This window comes from Ailuropoda melanoleuca, chromosome 13 (assembly GCF_002007445.2).
Source record: "Ailuropoda melanoleuca isolate Jingjing chromosome 13, ASM200744v2, whole genome shotgun sequence".
Taxonomy (NCBI): Eukaryota; Metazoa; Chordata; class Mammalia; order Carnivora; family Ursidae; genus Ailuropoda; species Ailuropoda melanoleuca.
This window is the reverse complement of record NC_048230.1, coordinates 4,334,169-4,359,743: the sequence shown is the minus strand read 5'-3', so window position 1 is coordinate 4,359,743 and position 25,575 is coordinate 4,334,169. Positions and strand designations below refer to the sequence as shown.

At 53.8% G+C, this 25,575-nt stretch overlaps 1 protein-coding gene and 1 long non-coding RNA gene across 18 annotated transcripts in view; one reads left to right on the top strand and one right to left on the bottom strand.

Annotated features, from left to right (window-relative positions):
* Window positions 1-23,473, bottom strand: part of MYO18A (myosin XVIIIA) — an 84,869-nt gene extending 61,396 nt beyond the window's left edge. For 9 of the 17 annotated variants that reach the window (XM_034641160.1, XM_034641152.1, XM_034641153.1 and 6 more), the window contains exons 1-2: window positions 23,403-23,473; window positions 20,064-21,142 (exon numbers count right to left, since the gene is read on the bottom strand). In XM_034641160.1, coding sequence (XP_034497051.1) covers window positions 20,064-21,062 — 999 coding nt within the window. In that variant the 5' untranslated portion in view covers window positions 21,063-21,142; window positions 23,403-23,473. Of the gene's footprint in view, window positions 1-538; window positions 676-20,063; window positions 21,143-23,402 lie in introns of those variants that run through there. The other 8 variants (XM_034641164.1, XM_034641166.1, XM_034641165.1 and 5 more) reach the window with 6 other exon arrangements.
* On the top strand, window positions 601-9,269 carry LOC117795680. The gene is made up of 3 exons (XR_004619778.1): window positions 601-737; window positions 5,701-5,757; window positions 8,939-9,269. It is a non-coding gene; the product is annotated as an uncharacterized LOC117795680 (long non-coding RNA).
* Window positions 23,474-25,575: the final 2,102 nt, after the last annotated feature.

Here is a 25,575-nt window from a genome sequence, read left to right as displayed (position 1 = left end):
TGCAGGAGGCCATGCTGAGTCCACTCTTGGTCCCCCTGACAACTCAAGGGACCACCCGTCTCTAGCGCCTTTTTCTTGTTTACGGGGACGAAGGAGGGCCACACTGGCAACACAAAGCAGGAACAAGACTTCCTAAGGTCCGGGAGGTACTGGGGTTCCAGGCCTCAGAAGAAAATAGCGTTCCAAGGAATGAAGGCCTCAAGCGCTAATGGTCTGTGGGGAAGGCGTGTCACAGCCTGGGGACAAGCTGATACAGTCGCAGGACACTGAGCTTTAGAAAATGGAGCCCCCTCCCAAACTCCCAAAGTCATGAGTCAGGCCCAGGAGGGCCTTGCGTCTGAGGTGTTGGAAGGCTGCCTGAGCTGAAGGATTCCCTCCCCACCAAGAAGCTCAGAGAGGGGCTCCAAGGCACCTCCCTCCCCCCACCTCCTTCAGCCACATCTGGGGAAATAACAAAAAGGCCCCTCCTTTCGGAAATGAGGAACCGGCATGAGGAGCCTGGGACATATCCGGGGTGGGGGGTCAGAGGGACACTCACCCGCATGGCCTGGCCCGGAGCAACCAGGAGCAAGGAGTCTCCTCTCCGATGCTGCTCCGTTAGCAGCTCAAAATAGCACTGGCTGCAGCCCCGCCCCTGTTCCCCTCCCTCTCCCAGGCCCCTCCTGCCGGCTGAGCTGCCCAACCCTGGCCAGAGCCGGTCCCAGAGACTGAGTGGCCTCCAGGTCCGAGGGTACCAGGTATGCGGGGATGGACAGGGAAATACAGTGTGTGTGGAAGGGGAAGAGGAGGCACTGAGAGAGAGGGCACGGTGGGGGGCAGGAGGTGTTGAAGGGTTAGGGGCAAGGGACAGGGAGGGTGGGACTTTCCTTCTGACATACACCCGGGCTCCTGGACAGCTGAGCTGATATGGCCCCTAAAAATAGCAGAGGAATTTGAGACCTGCAGCCCCCGGCCCCACAGGCCAGGATTAGCACAAGCACATGTGCGTTCACACACACACACACACACACACACACACACACGAGCATACCACCATGCATGAGCACTCAATCACAGCACAGTGTTCTTGAGAACACACAAATCATAAGCTCACCCCAGCCATCTAATTACTGCGGCAGAGGCCCAGAAAACCACTAACGTCACATCCAATCCAGTATGCAGGGCCTGCTGCACGCCGTGCCCCAACAGCAGCCGTGCAGCCATCCTGGAAAAGTCTGGCAGGAAGAGAGACCCATACGATCCGTCTGAGGCCCACTGTGGCTGCTTTGCCGGAAATGCACTGGGGACATGCAAGGAATCAACTGCACTTTCTGTGTGCATGTCCTCGGCCCACACGGCCAGAGACTGCAGGCACCGAGGAGGGTGTGGTGGGTGGGCCTGGGCCCTGCAGAGGAAATTGTGGGCGTCTGGCCAATGAGCAAGGGCTGCCGGTGAAAAGCCAGTGCTCCTCGTGAAGAGAAAGCCTGGCCCTGCTCTTCAGGGAGTACCACGGGATGCCCAGACGGGCTGGGGGCCCCACAAGAGGCTGAAAGGGGAGCTTGGGGCAGGTGGGAAGGAGCCAAAAGACAGGCCTTTTGAAGCTGACCCAGAAGCTGTCAGCTCTGCAGAAAATAAAGGAGGTGGCCTGTCTTTTCCTCTCCAGGAAAAAAAAAAGGGTGGGGTGGGGTGGGGTGGGAAGGCACCTGGAACAGAGCTGTCACCTAACCTGTGTCCAACGAGGGTGGCTAGAGACCCCCAGGCCTGCCACTCCGGCCAGTCTTGTGAGCCCAGTGGGTCGTGTAAATAGCATGACTTTCTCTGAGAAAAGGCTGGTAAGCACTGCCTGAGAGGACCAAAGCCCAGCGCCGCCTCCCCCCACCACACTGGCCATGAGGATGTGGGCCTCCTGCCTCTGCTCTCTAGGGACTGGTGTGTTTTCCCAAGGAGATCGTCTGGCCCTTCCGGAGCCTGTGCTGTGTCAGAGATCTTCACGTCCCCAGGGCCTTCTTGACACATTGGTGCCAACCTCGGCTGCAGACTGAAATCTCCCGTGGGACTCCAAAAATACTGATGCCTGAATCCCACCCGTTATCCCTAGTCTTTGATTTAATTGGTCCTGGAGGGAAGCCTGGGCACTAGGATTCGTAAAAGCTCCCCCCAGGTGATTCTTACAGGTAGCCAAGGCTGAGCACTGCTCAATTTGAGGGCAGCATAAAGCCGGGTGCAGAGGTGTCCCTTTGTTAAATCACTGAGTGCCTGAATGAAGGAAGGAAGGAAGGAAAGAAGGAAGGACTTAGCTGTGCGACCATGGGCATGTGACTTACACGACCCTCATCTGCAAAACGAGGGTTCTGCCCACAGTGACTCTTTGGCGTGGTCAGTATGTGACTGCTAAAATCTCAGTGAGTGAAAGGGTTTGGTTCTCAAAGTGCGGTCCTCAGACCAGCAACCCCTCCCCACTCCAGACCTACAGAATCAGAAACACTGGATATGGGGCCCAGCACCTGTGCTTCAGCCGCCCTCCTGGTGACTCTGAGAACCACTGCTTTAGAGGAATTATTCATGGTGTACCATGGTCAACAGTGAGACTTCCAGGTCCAGCCAGCCTGGTTCAATTGTGGCTTGTCCGTGTGGTAAACTACACGACTGAACCCTGTGCTGTGATTTCTTCACCTTCACAAGGGGGGCAAGGACAGAACCTACCACATGGAGTTATTGTAGGCATTAAATGAATTAGTGCTTGCCCTAGGAACGGTGTCTAACACAAAAGTTTTTAATAAACTTATTGGAAAAAAAAGTTTTCAATAGTGTTAACTATTATTATCTATCTGTGATCATTGTGGGGGGGGGAATTTCCAGGTAACTGAAGACTACCCCCTTGAAGGGACAAAATATTTTCTATTTTCAGTAGTTTTCTAAATTCTATGACTAATTTATAAATCATAAAAATACACATTTCATAGATTCTCTTCTACGGAAAACACTCTGAACCCATCTCAAACATGTCAAATTCTGAGCTTCCGCTCTTGAACCCAACTCGTTTCCATCCTGTACGGAGGGCCACATCATTCCCACTGTGAGGACTCTGGACTTCCCAGCTTGGCTCCTGTCCTACCAATGCCCCTGGCCACTCTCAAAGGCCACCAGCCCTGTCCTAGGCACAGCAGTCAACCTGCGGCCTCACTCCATGCCCATGTGGGGAAGGCCAGATGCCCTTTGTGTCTGTGTATCTGCTTTTTAATTCTTTTGTCCCCTCCCCCGTCAGGCCATCAGCTGTCACTCCGCCTGTCAGCCGGCCTGTCTCTAACAGTCTCACTTCCTTCTAAGAAGCAGTTTCTGCCAAAGTCTAGAAAACCAGATAACCAAGCCTGATACCACAGAGTCCAGAGCAGAGCAAGCAGACTACCAGAGAGCCACTCTCCTGTGAGGAGGGCCTGGGTTCTCACCTGCAGACTTGCTGTCCTCTATTTCGGCTGCCTGAGAGCCTTCTAGGCCTACCTTCCATTCAGCAGTGCTCTGGAAGATGACTTCTGGGTGACCGAGGTGTCACTTTACCCTCAGAGTCCTGCTCTGAATTATTAGTCACCATGTGTGTTTCTGCACCTCTTTTCTATTCAGACGACTAGATCCTGTCAGTTCTGTCTCTGAGTTGGCTCGTGTTACTGATGGAGATCTTCCCAAAGCAGTTTCTTCCCTCAGTGACAGGGCAGGCCTCTTCATTCAGAGGGGGAGCCTGAGGCCCTGGTAACTCATTCAGCGTCACACACACAGCCACACACACAGTCCCTCTGCTGCCCCAGGGCCTGGCCCGTGTCTTCCAGTGTCTTCTGTAAGCCCAACCTATGACCCCAGGAGGCTGAGTGGTCACTCCCCGCCAGCCCACCCCCAGCCCCCTGGCACTTCCCCTTTCTCCCTCTGTCTCCCTCTCCCCAACACACCTTGCTCTTTCTCAGGCAGATCTTCCTGAAGTCCTCATCACCACCAGAGCATTTGTTATAAATGCGGCTCCCCCTTGCCCACCCCTCCCATCTGTTAAGGTCCATCTCCAGTGTCACCTCCTTTATGAAGCTTCCCTAGACCCCAAGGCGGGCCTGGTGACACAGTGCAGTCAGACTCGCAGGCAGGCACCCCTAGGTCTGAATTCCAGCAATCCCAGCTCGGTGTCTGTCTTGCTATCTGACCTAAGGGAAAGTTACTCAGCTTCTAAGAGTTCCTTGCCTTATAATGGCATACCTACTTCATGGGGATGTGAGAATCTAAAGAGATAGTACACGTAAAGCACCTGGCATTAGGCCTGGCAAATTGTAGGTAGTGATTAAATTATCAAAAACCACAGTCCTCACTGTCTATACCTAGATATCAGCACGTACACAGGGTGGTCCTTTCTCATACTCAATGCCGTGCTCTGCTAGACACAACGGAAGCTGCACAGATACTGGGTGGGATTAGATTCAAAAGTCACTAGGCACATAGTAGGCACCCAGGAAGTATCCACCGGATTTAACTAACTCATCTGGAAGGTACCGTGAGATACACAGGGTGGAACACGATAGGGAGAAAAGGGATATCCGGATAGAGTCACAACTTTAACTACTCTGCTCTCCCACGTTGGTGGTGGTGTGGGGTGAGCGAGAGGTCCTTAGCTTTGTGACCGGCCCTGGGCCCGGCAGGGTGGCTAAGCAGAGTGCGTGGTGGCTACACGGAAGGCTTCTAGCAGTTACGTGTAATACCTCAAGGTGAACACTGTGGGGAAGCACAAGGCCTGCTTCCTTTCCTGTCCTCACAACTGGACTATGAGCTGCTTGAGGCAGAGGTGGTATGCCTGTTGTTCACGGTTGTGTCGCCTGCACCTACCTAACACTGGGCCCTGCTCAGAGACAGTGCTTGACACGTGAGTGAGTGAGCTATTGAAACACGATGAAGCAGACACAGTCCCTGACCTCAGCAAAAATACAGACCAGCAGAAGAGATAACAAATGTACCCAAGGAATTAGAATTTGACTTAGAATCTGCTCCACGCTCCAATAGGGGCACTGATAATGTTCTAGGGAAGTTCAGAGGCAGAGATCTTTTCCTGTTGGGGAATGAGGCAGACAGCTTACAGGCAGCTTGGGGCTGGGCGGTGAAGGATGGAAGGAAGTCTGTCATGAGGAGATGAAGGAAGTAGGGAATTCCAGGGTAAAGGACTAGAATAATAGAAGGCAAGGAGTTGGGAAAGCATGAAACGTGAAGTGTAGGACACAGATAGGTAAACAATAAGAGACAAAGCTGGAAAGGTCAGTGGGGCCAGATCAAGAAGGCCTGTATGCCACAGTGGACAGGTGTGGTTTCAGCTGCCCACGATCCGTTCCTCCATCCTCTGCTGACAGTAACCCAATGTCCCCCTGGGGACCTACCCCAGCACGTGACTTGAGTCTGGCCCATGAGTGTGTCATATCCCAGGACTATAGGGATTAGTTCATGGAAGGCATATGACCCAATCAGTATCAAGGCCATAGAATGACTTCGGGATTATTGAAAGAGTCACATTTCTTTTCCCACAAGACCTGAACCCAGTGCTGTGCCATTTTACCACCATTTGTCTGAGGACCAAGCCATCGGGGAAGATGAACTGAGAGACAGAAAAGGCCTGGGTTCTAGATAAGGCTGAGCCTATAACCAGTTCTACCCCCTGCGAGTTTCAGATGTTTGAGACCATGGCGTTTCTCCTTTTTAAACCAGGTCAGCTGGGCTCTGTCACTTGCAACTGAAAGGGCGGTACCTGAGGACAAAAGTGAGGTAAGTGGCCAAAGGACAAAGCAGGCACATTCTGAGCACTAGCCACGGGTCAGGGACCTTGCCACTTGTTTTCCTCACAAAACCCTGGGAGGTGAGTGCTACAAAGAGGAATGGTGGTTTGGGAAACTGAGGCTTACAGAGGTTCAGTAACTAGCCTGCAACCACACAGATAGTGACTGGCAAGGCCAGGGTTAGAACTCTAGTCATTCTGACTCTAGAGCCCTGCTCCTTCCACTCTGCCTCCTGCCTGGAAAACAGTGGGAGTCCTAGCAGGTTTCTGGAGAGTGAAGGGGCATGATTAAACCCTCGCTTTAGGAATGCTGATCTAACAGAAGGATGCTGGGAAGCAAAAAAAGCTGGAAGCTGAAAGACCATTGGAAGTCAAGGTGATGGCAAGAGGAAAGATGGGGGAGGGGTCTGCCCTACTCTGGCAGTGGGGAAGAGAAGGTGATGCAAGACAGAGACCTGGTTGCTACAGGGGAGGCTGGGAAATGGGCACGAAGTTGGGGGAGGGGGTGGTAGTTGGGAAGAAGATCTAAAGCTTCCAAGGTTTCAAGCTGTCAAGATTTCAAGAGAACAGTTTGAAGCCACTATCCAAAACGGGAATGTCAGATGGAGCCTGATTCAGGAGATAGCTTGAAAAACATTGAGCCTGGCGTTCTACCTAACATCTTAAAAGGATACTCCTCTGACCCTTTTTGTCTCTCTAGTTCCTCTTTAAATCAAAACTCCTTTAAAAAAAAAAAAGTCTATACAGTCTCCACAAATGGATACTTATCATATAGTGCTGGTACTATTACTAATTTGCAATGTATAAAATGTCACTAATAGAACTCCTTATTTAGGGAAGTTAGGGGGCACGCAGCGTTTCAAGGTGTTGAAAAGTACAAGCCCAGGACTGGGCCCAGACATTCCTGCCCTCGAGGCGGTCCGCGGTCGTGGCGGGGGGAGCCCATCCAGTCCTAGGTCCAAACCCCGGCAGCCCTTCCTGGCCCAGCCCCCCAGCCGGCAGACGCAGGGGAGGAGCCAGGGAGGGGCCAGCTCCCGCACACGCGCAGTGCGCCCGGAGTCACAGGACGCACCCGCCCTGCAGTTCCTCCGGAGCCCGGCAGAGGGCGGCCGCCGCCTTCTCGCCCGCCCGGGCCGCCGAAGCCGCGGGATTTCACCTCCGCAGGGCAGGCGTCCAGGCCACGCCCTCAAGAGGCGTCCCCCGGGAGCTCAAGACCGAGGGGGCTGCCGCGGCAAGATGGCCTCTCGCTTTATCCTGGAAGGGTACGGCGAGAAGGGGCAGCGTGGAGCTCGGCGCCGCCTTTGTTTCAATCACCGTTCCATCCCCCAAACCCCAAACAGCCCGTGCATATAGTGGGCACTCAGTAAATGCTTACTGATGGAATAAAATGGATGAATGAATGAATACACGAATAAACAGAAGACTCCGGGGACGCTTTAAACCGTGTACTAGGGGGAGGTCTGCGACTAGAAGTCTAGGAAAGTCTGGGGAAGGGGGGCAGCCCCAGATCACTACCGTCACTACCGCTGAGGCTTAGGGCTCAGCACTCCCCCAGCCCCTGCCTTAGCACACCCAAAGGTTTGCTCAGAGCCTGGTCACACCACACCATCTCATGGGCACAGAGCACAAGTGGTGACTAGGAGTCTGTCCCCTCACAGTCAGATCCTGGCTGCCTGCAGAGACCACTCCGGTAGGTCTGCTGCTCCCCAGGACTCTCATCTGCGGGGATTTCCTCACGGCCCCTGGGGATTTCCAAACTGCCTCTGCTTCGCCAAGCTGCCACAAGGCCCAAAGCCAAGGGCCAGCCTTGACAAAATCCTCCAGACCCCTGCCCAAATCCCACGCAGACTTGGTTCACTTCTGAGTCTAGCAAATGTACCACATACACAATATCCCCATCCCCAACCCCCTCTGGCAGACATGAGAGAATAAGCATAATGAACCATTGTTCTCTTTTTCACATAAATGACAACTCTTTTCTATTTCCAGAGAAGAAAAAAAGGAAAGCCAGTTTAAGGGTCAGCCACATGAATTTAAATAAAACATCAGTAAGGTCTTCCTGGGTGTGAGAACTGGAAACCCGTGGTGCTTATTCTCAGAGTCAGGGAGGCTGCTTTAGACAAGCCTCGGGTTCCTCCAAACACTGGACACTCATTACATGTTTGAGGATCTGTGTGTTCACCTCTGGAGGCCCTCACTGGGCCTGTTTCTAGAACCCTTTAAAGTAAAAATAAAGCTCAAACTCAATCTCCATAGAAGTAGGAAGGATGAAGTCAAAGCTTCTCCTTTTCCTACTAACCCACCGCCTCCACATTAACAGCCTTGGCCAAATCCACTGGGGCGTGTGAGCACCTGCGCGTTACAAGGCTGGGCAGAAAACATGCTTGGCAAGGTGGGGAAGCACTGCCCCAGTTGTGGTGGCACACAGCCAGGGACCTGTTGGCCCTGGGGCATCAGGATTCCAGAGCTGGTGAAGTGTAGAAATTGCCAGAGAGGATGAGGCTTTGCACCATCCCCAGCCTCACCAGGGGGGCTGCGAGAGGTGAGAAGCCTTCAAGAGTACCCCACCATTTTTTTCTGAGAGCTGTCTGGAGCCGCCCTGTTCAATGCGGTAGACACGAGCCACGTATGGCTACTTACATTTATGTTAAGTCGAAACAATGGGAATACTCTGATTAAATTAAAACAAAAACAAAAAAAAATTTTTTTTTAAAGATTCAGTTCCTCAGTCATGGCGGCCACACGTCAAGTGCTCAAGAGCCATATGTGGCTAATGGCTACCAAGTTGGAAAGCACAGACTATGGAACATTTCCATCTTGGCAGAGTGTCCTATTGGACACGTCTGATCTAGACAGTCCCTTTCAGGTTGTCCTGGTCATCCTTGCCAAAGACCCCCTCAGGTGTTGCCCCTGACCCCCTGGTGTTCTCTCCCACCCCCTGCCCCAGAGTCTGCTGGGGCTCCTATCCCCCTGTGCCTTGCCTTGACCCCAAGCCTCAGAAAGAAGTGGGGGAGGGGGACACCACTGAGCCACAATTTAACAACAGGGAGCAGAAGCCAGATGCAGGGGGCTGAAAAGGCAAAGCTGAATGGAAGCCAGCCCCCACTCCAAGGCATCCCAGGCCTGGGAGAAAGCCCCTTAGTGCCATACAATTGTTCCTTGTTTCTGCAGAGTCTCTGGACCATGCATGGGTAAGACATCTGGAATGTAGTGGCCTGAGGGCTTCCCCACACCACCCGCTGCTGGACTCATCTGATGTTAGAGCTCCAGAGAGAGACGTCCCAACAGAACCCTGAACTGTCAAGGGCAAATAAGGCCAATAAAGCCTCGTTCTGAGCAGCATGCCAGGAGTTCTGCCCATGGGGCAATGGGGACCATAACCGGCCCCCTCCCTGCGTCAGTCGCTTGATGAACCAAATGAGGAAGAAGAGGAGGACTTGGTGGAGAAAGGACTTCGGGGCATGCTCACCATGCTAGAGAGGCCCAAACAAGCTCCCCCAGCCCAGGATCCATGGAGGAACAAGGGAACAGGAAGGACACAGATCTGACAGCTACCAGTCTCTCACTGGTGCTTCATGTGAAAGGTTCTGCCACAGTACTTAGAAAATTGAAATCTGTGTCTGGGTGAGCTCATATGTGTGATGAAGGAACAGAGAACAGACCCAAGAACGGGTAGGTCGGGGTTGCCTCTCTGTTCTGTGCCTCCATTCTGTCCTCAGTTCCTGCTTACCCTTCATCCAGAAGCAAGACAGGCATGAAGAAACAAAATATGTTGTAGAGAGACCACAAAAAAGGACAGAGTCTGTTCAACTGGAAAACAAATAGGTAGAAAGAAGCCTGGTATTCCAAAGTTGTTGGCATCGGCCAAGAATCTGACTGGAGGCAGTCATGGGAAAAGGAGCACAATTTTAAAGATGCACTGAACTACGGACTAGTTTGGACAGACTCAGAGCCTGTCATGTGGCCCTGAGTAAACGTGGGGACCAATCTGGGCCTATTTCCCTGTCTTCACCTGGAGGGCCCTTTGGGGAAAAGCACCATTCTGGGGACAAGAGTAAAGTGCCCTGCACCCCCCCCAACCCCAGCAGCAGAGCTGAGTCACTAACAGGCCTGTGGCAGAAAGCCCATCAAGCTCCCAGGCACCAAGTACCTCCCAGCATCTTACAGAGAGATTGATGATGAGGATTGATGCTATTCTAAGTGATTGGCGGGTATTGATTCATTTAATCCTTAAAAACACCTTATAAGAAAGTATAATTATTACTTGACAGATGAGGAAAGTGAGGCACAGAGAAATTAAATCATTTGCCCAAGTCACACAGCTAGTAAGCAGCAGAGTCAGGCTTTGGACCAAGGAGTCCGGCTCCAGCGTCCATGTTGTACCCAATATACGCCAATGTATTCACAACATAAACATCGTCATCCGCATCTTCTGATGTGTGGGCCCTTCTGCCTGTGCGGCCTGCCTCCTCCTTCTCCTCCCCAAATGAGCCGAAAGCAGTTCCTACAGCCAAAACCAGCCCTTCCATCCAACTTCATATTTGCCAAGCATCTGTTCCTATAGCAACAATAAGATCTGCAGTTTGGGGATTTTTGAAGAGAATGAGTAGGGAGGAAGAAGAAGGGACCCTTTATAGCACGGGTCCCTCTTTCAGAGGCACAGGAGAAAGACCTGAAAAGCGGTGTGTGAAGGAAGATGCAGAGGCCTGCTGGGAGCCAGAAAACTCTGCCATGCCCTGCCCTGGAGACCAAGTCCTCCGGTCTGGACAGAGAAGGGGAAGGCCGAAAGGCTGGTGGCAGAAATGCTTTGGAAGAGTCTGAGAGACAAAGACACCCAGACTAAATGTTGCAGGGTGTGTGAATGTGTCCCAAGCCATTTCCAAACTGGGTGTCCTGTCACAGAGCCTGGTTCTGGTCACAAGGCCAGGTAGTGACGGGTGGTGGCAGGCAGCAATAAAGAAGCCCTAGGAGAGGAACGCAGACAGGCACCTGTGTGCCTGTGGGGGGTGGTGACCTCCCACCAGAGAGGCTGAGAGTACTCTGGGTGGGGTGGTCAGATGGGAACCCCTTACTTTTGCCACGCCTAGGCCTCATTCCAGCCTGCCACCCCAACCTCATTTAAACAAGAAACACCTGTCATGGTCCAGAAATCCTGAGGCCAAACTCAGGATCACGGCAGGCCGCCCATGCAGTAGGGAACAGGAATGTTTGCTGGTCGCTTGATTCTAGGAATACAGCCCACAGCAGTCCCCCAGGCTTCTCAGGCAGTAGGCCCCGTCTCCTTTCAGCATCTATTGAACTTGATGCATGGCCAAGTGAGTTGGGGACTTGACCTTACCCGGTGCCTGTGCCCTTTGGGTAACCTAGGCTGCCTGTGGGGAGGATCCCAGGCTGTGCCAGGCCCAGCACTAGCTGAGTCCCCGGTGCCGGAAGTGCCAGGCCCTCAGGCTTCCCCAGCCTGGATGGCTCCAAGGAGGGCAAGCCAGATGATGCTAGCCACTTGGGGAGGAAACCTTCCATTGTTCTAAGCCAGCTTCTGCAATGGGCTCTGCAACCAGGGCAGTCCACAGATGAGAGAGGCAGGGGCCAAGAGAGGCAGGAAGAGGGCTCCCAGCAGGAAGAACCAGCGGGGAGACAGTAGCAGACCGGGCTCCTCACCCTGGCCCTGGAAGGCGCCGCTGGAATCTGTAGACACTTTCTCCATGAGGAGATGACGCTGGGCATGAAACTGGCTGTCACGGAGAGTCATGACTGTCTCATGCTGCCTGACAGTGCTGTCACTGCTTGGCCTCTAGCCCATGCCACCTCGGCTGAGATCTATCTCTTTGCAGATGTCTTCTGTTCTAGGGAAAGCACAGCCCTCCTGGTCACAGGGATGGCATCTTCAGCCTTTCTCCTCCACAGAACCGAGCCAACAGGGTGACATGGGGCAGGTGCTCTTCAAGGCTTCCTGACATCCCACCTTGCTTGTGCCAAGGCTCCAGGGCCATTCACATCTGGCCCTTCCTACAGCCCAGAGCCATGCCCCTCCACCCCCCATCTCCCAGCCCTCTTCTGCTCAGAGCCAGGGGCAGCCTCAGTCTTACTGCCAAGAAAAAGAGCCTAGGAAGCACCCTGTGAGAAATCTCCCCCGCCCCCCGTGGGTACCCTGTACGCCATAGGGCCTGGCAGTGAGAGAAACTGGGGAGGGACAGAGGAAGTGAGTCAGCTCCTTGCAGAAATGGGAGTGGAAGGGAGGGGCCAGCAGAACTGAGATCAAGGGGCAAAGGGCACAGAGGCCGGAAGGGTCACTAAGAGAGGGAACCAGGCCTGGAGACATTATGGGGCCCATTGAGAGGGGACAGATTAGTGTGACAAACTCAGCAGGGCCACCTCCTGCCAAGACTGGGCGGCCCCCACAGGCCAGAGAACCTGGGTCTGGCAGCCACAGCCGCACCTGAGGTTGGAATCCAAGGCAGCTCCTCTTCCTGACTCACTCATGGTGGGTGGGGGTGGGGGGTAGTGAGGCCTGTGGGATATGGCCAGCCCTGTTCTTTCTTCACTGAGGGGGAGTTTCTGGTGCCCAAGGCCTCCCACTGCCTCTCCTGAGCTCCACAGAGCCAGAAGCCCAGGTTCTGCCTGACCCAGGAGAGACAGATGTTTGCATTTCCCGTGGAGGATGGGAGTGGGGCCTCAGCAGTTGGGGTGCCCTAGCATGTACCCTGGTCCTCTCTGGCAGCCCCTGCCCATGTGGGAGCTGTCCCCGGGCTCCAGCTGGAATCTGTTGCTCTGACTGGGAAAAATCCTCGCTGTGAAAATTCCCAGCCTGCTGACATTCCAGCACGCAGGCAGAGCAGGAGAGCAGCGGAAGGAAAGAGGGAGCCGTGAGCCTTGCTGGGCCACATCCTCTTCCCTCAGAGACCCGCACCCAGGACGACAAGCACATTGCTCCCAGGTCTGCTGGACTGCACACTGTGTGACCCCGTATAACCCCAAATCTGCTTCTCACCCAAGCCCGGTGCCATCCCAAAGACACCAGTGTGGGGCCAGGAGGCAGGCCATCTGCTCCTGGATGACTAGAGCCCACGTCTCCTCCATTCCTGTGGGGGCTGCCGAGTGCCCAGGCACAGAAGCAGAGTCAGGGGTGAAGGTGGGACATGTATTGCAGACAAGTCACCAAGGCGCGTTGGGAGGTGGGGTGGGTTCTAGGAACCAAAAGTGAGGTAAATGAGGAAAACCATGAAGAGAGAATGGGAAACCAGTTCTTGACCAGAGAACCATCTTCTTTCCTTCAGCAAACATCCAACAACTATCATGAAGCCCTCAGGACTGGAGAAATAAGATAACCTAAAACAATCTTGATGAATGTGTGAAGGAGAAGGGGATGACTCAGAGGGTCAGGGAAGGCTTCTCCAAGGAAGTGACATTCAAACTGGGGCCAGTGCGTATCAGGGCATGAGGATGGGCAAGGAAAAGCATGACAGACGTAAGGAATAGCAGGGACTCAATGGCAGAAGCCAAGGAGAACTCTTCGTTGCACACCCACTCCCTGCAAGGCCCTCTGCTAGGCCTGTGCTCCTCACCTTTTCCCCACAGTGTGCACGAAGAAGCAACAGTGTGCAGCCCCCATGTGACAGAAGAGGACCTGTTCTCAGTCAGAGGTGACTCTCTGGGGCTCCTGCCACGCCAAGCACTGCAGAGGTCTGTACTAGCATGACAGTAAGGGCCAAACAGTCCAGGGGCACCGTCCTCGCCCTCCAGGGCCTAGCCGGGGAGACGTGTAAGGGGCAAAGTGTGCCCCTGCACCGCTCCCAAGGGACCACCTCCAAACACTGCGGAGACAGATGCTGCTTCTTTTCCTAAGGCTTTCCTGGCCATGCTTCCCGGTCCCTCTCCCAGGTCCCACCTGCTGCCACGTGGGCTCCCCATCCACAGAGCAAGTGCAAGAACGGCCAGTCCTTCCTTGCTTCCCCTTCCCTTCTGGAGGAGAGGCCGATAGGGGCAGCAGGACTCAGAAGGACCTAGGCCCCGGGCCGCCCCGTGGATTCATAAGGATGCGCGGATACCGTGTTCCCGCCCCGGTACAGCACACTCGTGAAGGACAAGGAGCTGAAGCCCGAAGTTCAACTCCCGACAAGTTCCTTTAAATAGCCTTGAAACCTTCGGCCACAGATTTACCCTTAAGCTCTCTGTGACCCGCTATCCTCATCTGTGAAATAAAGATGATGACACCACCTATTTCAAAGGGTTGCTAGGCCCATGAAATGAGTTCGTATACGTGAAACAGCTAGAGCAGTGCCTAACGTACAGGGCACGCTTGCCGTGATCCCCCCCACGCACAGCTTTCACCTCTTGTGCCCTGCTCCCACAGCGCTTCTGCTCGACTAAGTCTTTACCAGATCCATGAAACACCACCTAGGGAGCACGCATGTGCCATGTGCCACCCTGGGCGCCGTACAGAATCCTGGGGCAACGCCCCACCTGCTTCCCTGCCCCTGAGTCCGCGCAAAGCGGCAGGCCGGAGCCGTGCCCGGGAAGCATGTCATGTGCTGATTCTGAGGGACCTGTGGCGGGAGATTGAGGCAGCCACAGTGGGGACCCCGGTCTAGGGAAATAGTTTCCCAACCAAACTAGAGACAACAACTGAAAAAATAAGCTTTGCCGACACTGTCTCCTGTATTTAACAGAACAGAAGCGGCTGCCAAACACCACGCAGGACTCTGAGCTGCCCCCCGCCAAACTGCACAGCAGGAGGCGGGGAGCCTTGAAGACTCCAGTCCTCCTCAACGCCGTCTGGCACGGTGGGCGCCCACAGTGCTGCAGGAAGCCTGGGGCTCATCTGTACCCGCTGCCCAGGACTGACAATGGAGGCGCCAGGCAGCCCCTGCGGCCGAGGAGCCCCTTCCCAAGCTGGGTCACCAGCCCCCACCCCCGCCGACGCTGCTCTCCACCTCCGGCTCCAGCGAGGAGAGGCCAGCCGCTCAGCTCAGCGGTGTTGGGGTGGCGGGAGCGCTGCTGGCAGGCGGACCGCGTGCTTGTGGTTTCTGGGAAACGCTGTAGAGATCTGCAGCATTTTTAAAATACTTGTGTTCCCACCCGCCACACACCCCCCTTCGCCCCACTCCTCACCCACCCCCCCCAGTCTGGGTGTTTGCATATCTGGTATTTTCCAGAACCATTTCAACGTAAATAAGAGATTAGAAGGGAGTGAGGACTGGGGTGGCCAGGGGTAGCAGTGTGGGCCCTGGGGGCGGGGGGCGGGCGCTCTGGCCAGGGCCAGAAGGGGCCAGTGCAGGCCACCTCAAACCAAGGCCCTGCCCCCACACCAGGGCTCCAAGGAGTGCCTGCAAAAACAACCAATGACCATGACATGTACCCACACCCAGTTCAATGTGGCCTGGGCACCGTGCCCACCACCCACAGACTGGGTGGCCAGGGCACTCTCGGGCTGCAGTTCGTCCAGCGGCTCATCGGGAAGAGGGCAGAGTGTGCCTCTGAGGATGGAGAAGGGAGACCTAGCGGAATAGAAATGACCCTGTCCACCACGCTATCCTGCTGGTCCCATACACCCCACTAATCCAGGATAGAGAACCCCCCAAATGCTCTCAAAGACCTTTCATCCACCAGCTCTCATGCCCTTGACACCTACCCACCGGCCACCTCATCACCAAAACAACTGAGTTTGGGTTCTACTCTGAGGCCGCAAGCCGAGCTCTCAACTTGGTGAGACTGATGTCAGAAGTGCCTAAAGCTTTGGCACAAAATGAAGTCAGAATTTTGTTTCAAACAAACAAAACCCCAAAACCCCTCCGAAGATCCTCTAGAGAAACATCAGGAACAGAGGTGTTCTAGAACACCGAGCCCAGGCAGCACCCAGCAGCTCACCACCACCAGAAGCCCCAGGGACGGCCTATTGCTCAGAAGATGGCCCAGCAGACCTGGAACAGGACAGTCTTCCATCTCTCCTTGGTATCCTGCAGGTCCCACTCCTGTAAGTCCCAGGGTCCTGGGGACAAGGTTGATGAGGCTCATACAGCTTCTGTCCAGGGGTCTAGGGCTTCCTGGCATAGGGGCCCCTGCCCTTCTCAATGCAGGCAACCCCAACCTGCCAGTCTCCTTTCAGGCCACTGGTGTCCCATCTGCAGGCCTGAGATGCTGGGAAAATGTAGGGAGCACCCGGCATCCCAGCCCTTCCTTCAGCTGGGTGTCTCTGAACACAGGGCTACAGGGAAAGGGTCGGAACAAAAGCATCACACGTTCCCCTTAGAAAGAAAACCTTACCAGGAGCAACAATGGGAAAGCACATCAGGATGGGTTAATTAAGGAAGCAGCAAAATGACCTTCCCTGGAGGGCTTTAGAGACGGGGCAGAGGGAAAGGTACTAATCATCTTCCTAGGCATTTACTACCTATGGAAATCTATGAAAGGTGGTTTACACAAGTCTACATAAGCGGGTGGTTTACACAGACATGACAACCCCTCAAGGAACCTCATAGCCCTAGAGCCTTTGAGTCCAAGCCCCACGGTCCAAAGGGAGAAGAAACTGTATCACAGATCTCCGGGAAAGGCCTGACAGCTCCACAGAGCCCAGGAAAGCAGGCCTGATGGGCAGGGAGTGGGTGCCTTCTTGGAAACCCCCACCTCGCCCCTCCCACCACAACCGCGGAAGCTCAGGGAAGCAGTGCTTTTGGGTGGAGCTCCCCTGCTGGCAGCTCCTCCAGGCTCCTGGTGGCAGGAGGACAACCACATTAGCCAGGTGAGCTAGCTTTTCTGAGCGTAGCAGAAACATCCTACAGCCCTACTCCCTGCGATGGGCCCGCTGAGGATACAAACAGAGAGGACTGACTGGCTCTCCTCTCTCCCAGGCCCTCGTCCTTCTCAGTGGGCCCTTGACTTTCCCACTCAGATTCATGGAGCGGGAGAAAGGCATTTTGATCCAACTGGGGTTTTAAGATCCTTGTCTGTACCAACACCCCCTTTCATCTCACCAGACTCAGGGAATGCTTTGCCTTCAGACAATTTAAGAGCAACTGATCCAAAACCAGATACCCTAAGACACTTCCCCTGAGGAGCCAAGGAAGGAACTTAGCAACTTCCTGCAAAGCTGGCATCCCACTTGGCCCTCCTCTCCTCCATCCCACACACCAGTCAGTCACGTCTGAAATCTCTCCCCATCTCCACTGCTCTACCCAAGTACAGACCTCCATTCCACTAGGATGACAAAGACAGGGCCCTCACTATTTTCCCCATGGCTGCCCTTGCTACATCCAAAAGCATTCTCCACGAGCAGCCAGACAGATTTTCTAGTATCTGTTCCTATCACTCCCTGATTAAACGGGTTCTTGCCCTTTGGTTGAAGTTCCCATTTCTTCGACTGGCTCACAAAGGCCTTCGTGACCTGTCCCCTGCTTGCCTCTTCTGCTGCTTCTCTCGATCTTCATTCCCCATGCACTGTCCCCCTAGCCTTATTCTCCCCAAATGTGTCATTCTCTCTCCAATCTCTAGGTCTTGGTATGTATCTCTCACAGCCTTCCCCTTCCTCCTGTCTCCCCTGCATTCATCTCCCACCCAGATGGCAGCTTTCCCTGTGATCTCTCCCAAGGCTATACTTCAAGTCCCTCCTCTGTGCTCCCTGCGAACCCCCCGCCCCCCACGCTGGGGAGCTTCTCAAACAGCACTGTCATCATCTGCTACTTGGCCATCTCTTCTGCTAGACTATGAGTTCCTAGGGGCTGGGACTATGGCTCCCAGGATCTAGCATACAGTTGGTGCTCAACGAATGTCTGTTTAATGAGTGGAGTGGAACAGATGGCAGAAGAAGAGCTGCTTCTCCCAATTTCTATTGGGGCTCCCTGTTTACCCCCCTACTGTGGCTCACCCCTACTCCCAACGGAACCCTGCTAGCAGCTACAGGGACACATGGAAGCGTGAGCCAAGCATTTTGGACACACATCCTGTGAGAAGGAAACCCAAGGGGCTGTCTCTCCCTGGGGCCTTCCAAAGAGGTCACAGAGAGGAGCCATGAGGCCTGGTCTCCATCTGTGTGCAGAGAGAGAACAGATGGCCAGCTGGTTCCCTCAGAGCTCCCTGGGGATGGGCAGTGTGTGGACACAGTTGATGGATGACCTGATGGGCAGGGTGGCCGCCAGGAGCCGTCCTCGTGGGGCCAGAGTTGTCAGGGTACCCCGCCCAGGAGCCTCGAGTAACTGGGAAGACTCTTCTTGGCATGGAACTGAGCTTAGAACGGCTGCCAAGAAAAGAAGCCGGAGTGGGAGCGGGAGGAAGAGGAGGGGATGGAAGATGAGAGCTGCAGTGGAGGCCGCGGCACTCCCACACCAGCTCTGGGTCTGTCCCAGGAGGCCAGGAGGCTGGGCCCACTCCGCTCCTCTCTGCTGAGGCCTGAGTCCCTGCCACCTGCCAGGGAGGAAAAGATGCGGGGCTGCTTAGCCTGTGCTTCTCAGGGTTCTCTGATGGCTCTCAGAGACTCCCGAGGCTGGAGCTTGCTGTGGGTCCCCTGCCAGATCCCCTCTGCATCAGCCTGGGGAAGAAGTGCTGGGCTTGCCCCACGGGGGCTGAAGCCAGCCAGCATTTCAGAGGTACCGGCTCCAGCTGTAGTGTGGCGTCTACCGGGGCCTCCAAAGCCGAACCATCCCCTTCCCCAGGGATGGAGCAGCAGCAGCTCATTGGGAAGGGAGAGTGGCTGAGAAATCTGAGATGCCAGGATGATCCCCAGGCTATAAAGAGAAAACGAAATAGCATCTGGGATGCCAGGCCCAGGGCCCCACAGAGGCCTGCGCTGTGGTTCAGCGGGAGCTGGCAACAACCCCCCCCCCAGGGGATTCATTCTTGAAAAAGAAAATTCCATCTGTTAAAAATAATGTTAGCCTGGGAGAAAGTAGACAGACATGGCAATATAGTATGGGCTTTGGTTCTAACATAAAGACCACTCCCTCTACACTGCGGTTCCCCGAGCTCAGTCTAGTCTTGTGACTGACACACAGTAGGTGTTCTATGTGAGTTTCTGGAACAAATGAATCGAGGTCCTTCCCTGGATTCCACACCGGGCTCCCTCCTTCCTGACTAGCAAAACCACCTGACCTCCACCAGGCCCTGGGTAAAGGCAGATCTGGAACCCACCTCCAGTGCTTCCTGCCAGACTCTGACCCTGCCGCTCCCAGGCCCTCTGGGCCCTCCATGCTGCTAGGCTGAGCCACCATCTGAACATCCACTTCCCCTCCCGGGGAGAAAGTGAGCACCAGGACTCTGCCTGCTTCCTTAGCATTTCCTCCCACCTCTGACTTGGACACATCTGGCTGGTCACTTAGTGCTGAAAGGTTCTGGCCAGCCTGTGCCCTAGACCAGATCCGGGCAATCCTTAAACCCACGGCTGGGAGACAGGGATGGCCAGAGGCCAACCTGTCCTTCATGTTCTGTCTCCAGGTGGAAGATTCCAAAGTGATACGTAGCCACCCTATCAAAAGACCCCTGGGGTTAGAGATCACTGTCCCCCTGGAGATCTTCTCATATATAGCATCTAAATCTCTTCTGCTCCTATGTCACCCCTTCCACTGCTGTTTTGTGTGGACAGGATAACAGTTGGGGTCTCAGGGATAGTCGGGTCATACTATTTCTGTAGGCTTGATATCTGTTACGTTTCCGGAGTGTTTTCTTCTTCTAGGAGAGGTAATAAATACTCTTAGAGCCCAGGTGATCTGTATAAATCAGGTCCAGTCATTCCCCTGCTTCAAACGCTACAATGGTCCTGTTTCACTGGGACAAAAATCTGAACTCCTGTCATGACTTACAAGGTCCTCCATGATCTGGCCCATGCTTATCTCTGCAACCTTACCTCCTATTCAACTCCTCATTCAAGGGCAAGAGGAGTCCTGAAGTCATCTTACCCAAGAGCTAGCAAAACAGTTGCACAGCCCAGATGTACCACAGCAACCCTGATTTGAAATAATTCATTTTTTCTTTCAAATCTAATGCCTAAATAACATGGGAATCCTCTATTTGTGTCCAGATGCCAGGCTGGACTAGTAGTCCAGACTCTCTCTCATCTGAAGGGACACGCGTGAGCCTCCGTGCCCCGATTGAGGGCTCAGGTAACTTGGTGCCCAAACCCTTCACCCTTGTATCCTGAAGCCTGTATCACCAGGGACCACCCCCTGCTAAGGTGGCTCCTCCCTGCAGGCCAGGTAAGTTATTTCAGGGGCCAAAGAGTGGCACGACTTCACCGCTCCTGGGTACCCCAGTCATCCACCCAAGCACAATTCCCAATCCCCGCTCCTGCCCAGCTTCCCAGGGGGACACTCACATCAGCTGGCTCCCTGCGGGGTCCGTCGCCACTCCGCAGCCAGCTCCGGCTCAGCTCGCTGAGCTCTGGAATGGGTTGCACCTTGAGCCGCACGCTGTCCCCAGACTGCCGGATCATCTCCACGATCTCATCCCTGGACTTGCTCTCCACGTTGTGCCCATTAATCTCCACCAGACGGTCACCCGGCACCAACCCCAGGGCCAGGTCCTTGGTGCCCGCGCCAGGCTCCGCGAAGTGAACCACCCTTCGGTAGACCTGGCCCTCGGGGCCCCGATCCAGCATGGTCGTGCGGCGCAGGGAGAAGCCAAAGTCTCCAGTGGGCCTCCGCTGCAGCTCCAGCTCCCGGAGGGCGGGCGGCGGCAAGGGCACCACGGGGGGCAAGCGCAGGTCGGCCGGGAACCTTTTCATCACCAGCTCAGGGACTCGGGACCGGGGCCCTGGCCGAGGGAGGCCTGAGCCGGAATGCTGCGCCAGCTGTCCCTCGAGAGTCCTCACTTCCACCTGCGGGGACGGGGCCGCAGAGTGCTCGGAAGGGGTGGAGGTTTCTGAGGCGCTCTCATCCCGGCTCCGCTGGGAGAACGAGAAGCGTTTGACAATCATCTGCGAGTTCTGCTTGGCCAGGGAGCCGAACTTGGCCGCCCGCTGCAGCACAGAGCCGCGGAAGCTGCCTTCTTCACCCTTGAGGTCATCGCTCGAGCTGGCGGTGCTCAGGTGGCCCGAGTCCAGGATGACGCTGCCCCTGTTGCTGTCGGAGTCGATGTCAGTCAGGTGCAGGTCAGAGCCACTGGCCACCTTGATGGGGATGGGGTTGGAGATTTCCAGGCGTGTCTTGGACTCACGCTTGGAGGAGCGGTTCAGGTTGAAGAAGCCGCGACGCAGGCTCATCTCCTCCAGGCTCCGCAGCTCCGCCGCCGACATCCGCTCCTTCTTCTCCTTCTTCTCCTTCTTCTCCTTCCGCCCGCCATCTTTGTCCTTGTCTTTCTTCATTAGGTTAAACATGGTGGGGTACTGCTTTTAGGGGTGGCACCCCCAGAGGATCACGGGTGCTTAGCACAGGGCCCTTGTACTCCACCTTGCTGCTGCAAACGAAGCAGAGAGAGAGAGAGATTATTCCAGCAGAGCCTCTTCCTGTGTCTCCAGTCCAGACAAGGCCAAGTCATGAGCACAGCTCCCCCTCACTGAGAGCGGGCTTACTCTGTGCCAGGTGCTCGGCTTGATACAATACCAGCTCTGTTAAGTTAATCCTCATAACACTGCTACGGGAAGGTCTGTGATTACCCCCATTTTACAAATAAGGAAACTTGAGGTTTCGATAAGGTTGTGAAAGCGCAAACTCCAAAGTCTGTCATCGCCTTTCATCCCTGATAGGTGTGCACCGAGGTGGCTTCTGGGAGCTCTGGCCTCTTGGCAGGAGGGGGCCATCAAGCCAACCTGGGGCCTGACTTAAGATTCAACACAAAGGAAGAAGGAAAGGGACACAGAAGCAGCCTTAGCCACGGCCTGACAGAAGACCTCAGAGCACCAACACTTATTTCATAATTTCCACTTGCTAGCCGCGTTACACACACTCGTTTGAGCTCCACAGCATCCCTTCATGGCAGGTATCATTATCTCTACAAATGAGAAAACAGGCTGCAGGAAATTAAGTATATGTTAATTGTCACACAGCTAGTTGGCGGCAAATATTGTTTTCTTTCTGGGACCTTGGCGCCCCAAGTGAAGCAGGGAGCGAAGGGGAAGTTCCAGACTGAACAGAGGACAGACAGCTGAGAGGTGGGGGTGGGTTCTGCTGGATAAACAGGATCCTGAAAAACTCATATCCTTTTCCCCAGACCAACAACTAAATATAGCCTCGGGAAGAAAGTTGTGGCAGCCTGAGAGACAAGCCAGCTCCGGGGCACCTGCACCCATAGTGCCAGCCTACTCCTACCCCGGCGTGCACCCGACTGGGGACAGGACTGAGAAAGACCCAGTGGGGGTGGAGCTGCGAGCCAAGGAACAAGTTCTAACCAGCAGGGAACGAGGAGTAGAAGTAGGCCATACCACCTAATTAGAAATTAAGTGCAATTTTTTCTCTCTCCAAGAAGGCCTCCCCCTCCGAGTTCAAGACACAGGACAAACAAGCTCACTCCTTCCAGCAACGACCTTTTGCAAGGCCCTGGAGAGGCCTTTCCTGTCTGTGTACCCCACCGCCATGACCAGGCAAGGCCCTTCAGGCTCCCCAACCTACTGAGAGGGACCCCTAGTGCCAATACAATGCCTAGGAAGACATCAAGGCCAGGAATTCCCAAGGGTCCTGGTGGGCCTGGCTAATCGCTTCCTTCCCACCCAGGACCCTGACCCATGTGGCTCCTGAGAGATCAGTATATCCTTCCTAGAGCAGTGCTCTTCACAGAAATACAATTCAAGTCATAGGTGTGATTTAAAATTTTCTAGCAGCCACACTAAAAAAGGTAAAAAGAAACAGGTGAAATTAGCTTTAAAGATATGCTTTCATATAAATAGATCCAAGATATTGTCATGTAATCTACATGAACAATATAGAGATATTTTACATTCTCTTTTCCATATTAAGTCCTCAAAATCCAGTGTGATTTTTACACTTAGTGCACATCTTAATTCAGACTAACTATATTTCAACTATTCAACAACTACTGTTTATTGAACTGGGCAGTGCAATTCTAGAGAAATCTTTAATTGTAGAGCATATCCAAAGAGGTGGGGAATCTGGCCCAGTTACTAGTTCCCTGTGGACCTAACAGGCACCCCTTGCCCCTTCTGACCTATTTCTACCTAGTAAAACAAAGTTCCCTCTGAACTTTTTGGTTCAAAATGTTCCATGCACAGTACCTGGGAGTAGGAAGACAGGAAATCTAGGGTCCAAGAAGTACGAAGCCAGGGCAGGCTTGTCCAGCTGAGTCTGGACTGATTTGGGGATGGGGGAGTACCTTACAGCAGGCACCCTCTCTTCAGGGCTCTATTGTGACCTGGGGAGTCTCTCTCTCCTCCCATATATTGATGGGGTTTGGCACAGAGCTACCATATACCAGCATGTGGGATCTTCTGGTGGTCACTGCCGTCACCCATTACTACCTGCATTGTCTTAAAAGGCTGATTTAGGGGTGCCTGGGTGGCTCAGATGGTTAAACGTCCAACTCTTGATTTCAGCTCAGGTCATGGGATTGAGCCCTGTGTCAGGCTCCAGGCTCAGCAAGGAGTCTGCTAAAGATTCTCTCTACCTGGGGCACCTGGGTGGCTCAGTCGTTAAGTGTCTGCCTTCAGCTCAGGTCATGATCCCAGGGTCCTGGGATTGAGCCCCACGTCGGGCTCCCCACTCACCGGGAAGCCTGCTTCTCCCTCTCTCTCTGCTGCTCCTCCTGCTTGTGTTCCCTCTCTCGCTGTGTCTCTCCCTGTCAAATAAATAAAATCTTTTTAAAAAAAAATTTTTTTTAAAGATTCTCTCTCTTCCTCTCCACCTACCCACCCTACCCCATGCTTGCACTCTCTTTCTCTCTAAAAAAAAAAGGAGCTGATTTAGAAGATGGCTCCTGTGTGGGAAATGAAGAAAGAAACCCACCCTGGGGACTGGAAGGGGACAAATGAGTCTCTTGGCCTCAGCCTCAGCCCAACCACGAGAACCCAACTGCCTACCACGCTATCCCACCAAGATACGTTTTTTTGGTCTTCAATTCTTACTCTGCAATCCTTACCCAATCCTGGCTCTTTGCCGGGGGCTAGACATCTGAGCAGTATCAACGGAAAACAGGCCCCAGAATTCTAGAATCTTTGGGCTGGAAAGGTCCCTGAGAAGTGGAAATCCCTGTTTTGGCAAAAGCTTGCCCCTCACTGCCATTGCGATGGGCAGGAACCACACACAGTCACTGACCCAGCAGCAGCATGGGGGCGGGGGGTAGCTGCTGGCTGGGAAGGTTAGCGGGTCTGCTATCTAGGCCTGGATCTGCCAACAAATTGCTAGGGGACCTTGAGCCTGTCACTTTGCTCAAGGCTGGACTGGATGATCTAGGTCTCTTCTAGCTCGAAAATTCCAAATATCTAAATCTCTTGTGGACACAGGTTATTTATTAACTTTCTGCCAAAGTTACCACTCTCATCCCAACTCTGGGGCCTTCGGAGACTTAGTCCAATTCAGCCCTCCCCCCGTCACCCCTGTCCTGCCATAGTCATGCACACAGCTCACAAGGTACCCCTTCCCCACTGTCATCCCTACAACTGCCTGGCTGTGGCCTGGCTTTTCTCCTGTGCTGCCTGTCTGGAGCCACCTGCAACCTCCATGTCCAGGGTGAGACCCCCAGCGCGGGTGCTGGGGCTCCTCTGCTCCTCAGGGCCCACCCTGCCGGACACAGGGCTCTGTCACCTTCCTGTAGACCTTGGACCTTTCAGCCTCTCCTGCCCTCGGGTCCAAAGACTCCAGCAGCAATGACATCAGCACCTCCCCACTCTTCGTTCTGGGTTCCCCTTCGTCTCTTACCCTCTCCCACGAAGGGAACCTTACAGTTTTCTGACCTCCTTCTCTGCCTTTCTCCCCTCACCCCACTCCAGGAGGCCTTTCCTAATTTTATGTGGAGGAAAGGTATGTATATAAATTAGGGTATGTACCTACATCATCTTGACCCTGCTGCTCCCCAAATCAAGTACAATCGACTTGGTCAACTCAGCTGCCTTATTGCTTATGTAAACAATTTACATATTCATACAATGGAATACTACTCGACAAGAAAAAGGGAGCAACTACTGATAGAGACAACAGGGATGAATCTCAAACACATTAGGTCAAGTAACAGCAAAAGAAGGCTGTGACAACAGAGCACATACTGTATGGTACTGTTTATATGGAGTTCTAGTACAGATGGTCCCTGCCTTATAATGGTTCGACTTAACAATTTTTCGACTTTACGACATGCATATGTGAAAGCAATTTGCATTCAGTAAAACCCATATTTCACATTATGAATTTGGATTCTTTCCTGACCTAGCAACATGCAGTAGGAGGCTCTCTCGGGATGCTAGGCGGTGGCAGCAAGACGCAGCTCCCAGTCAGCCACGCGATCACAAGGGTAAACACCCGATACACTTCCAGCCATTCTAGACCCATGCTATACCATTCTGTCTTCACTTTCAGTACAGTGTGCAATCAATTACACGAGATATTCAACACTTGATCATAAAATAGGCTTTGTGCTAGATGATATTGCCCAATTGTAGGCTAATATTAGTGTTCCGAGCACATTTAAGGTCGGCTAGGCTAACCTATGATGCTTGGTAGGTTAGGTGTATTAAATGCATTTTCGACTTAGGGTACTTTCAAGTTACGATGGATTTAGCAGGAGGTAAAGCCACTGTAAGCCACGGAAGATGTGTATAGATAAAACTAACCTACGGTGAAAAAAATCAGAACAGCGATTACCTCTGGATGGTGAGGATGGGGTAGGGGTGGGAATTGCCTGAACAAGGGCATGAGGGAACTTTCTGGAGTAATGCTCATGTTACATTA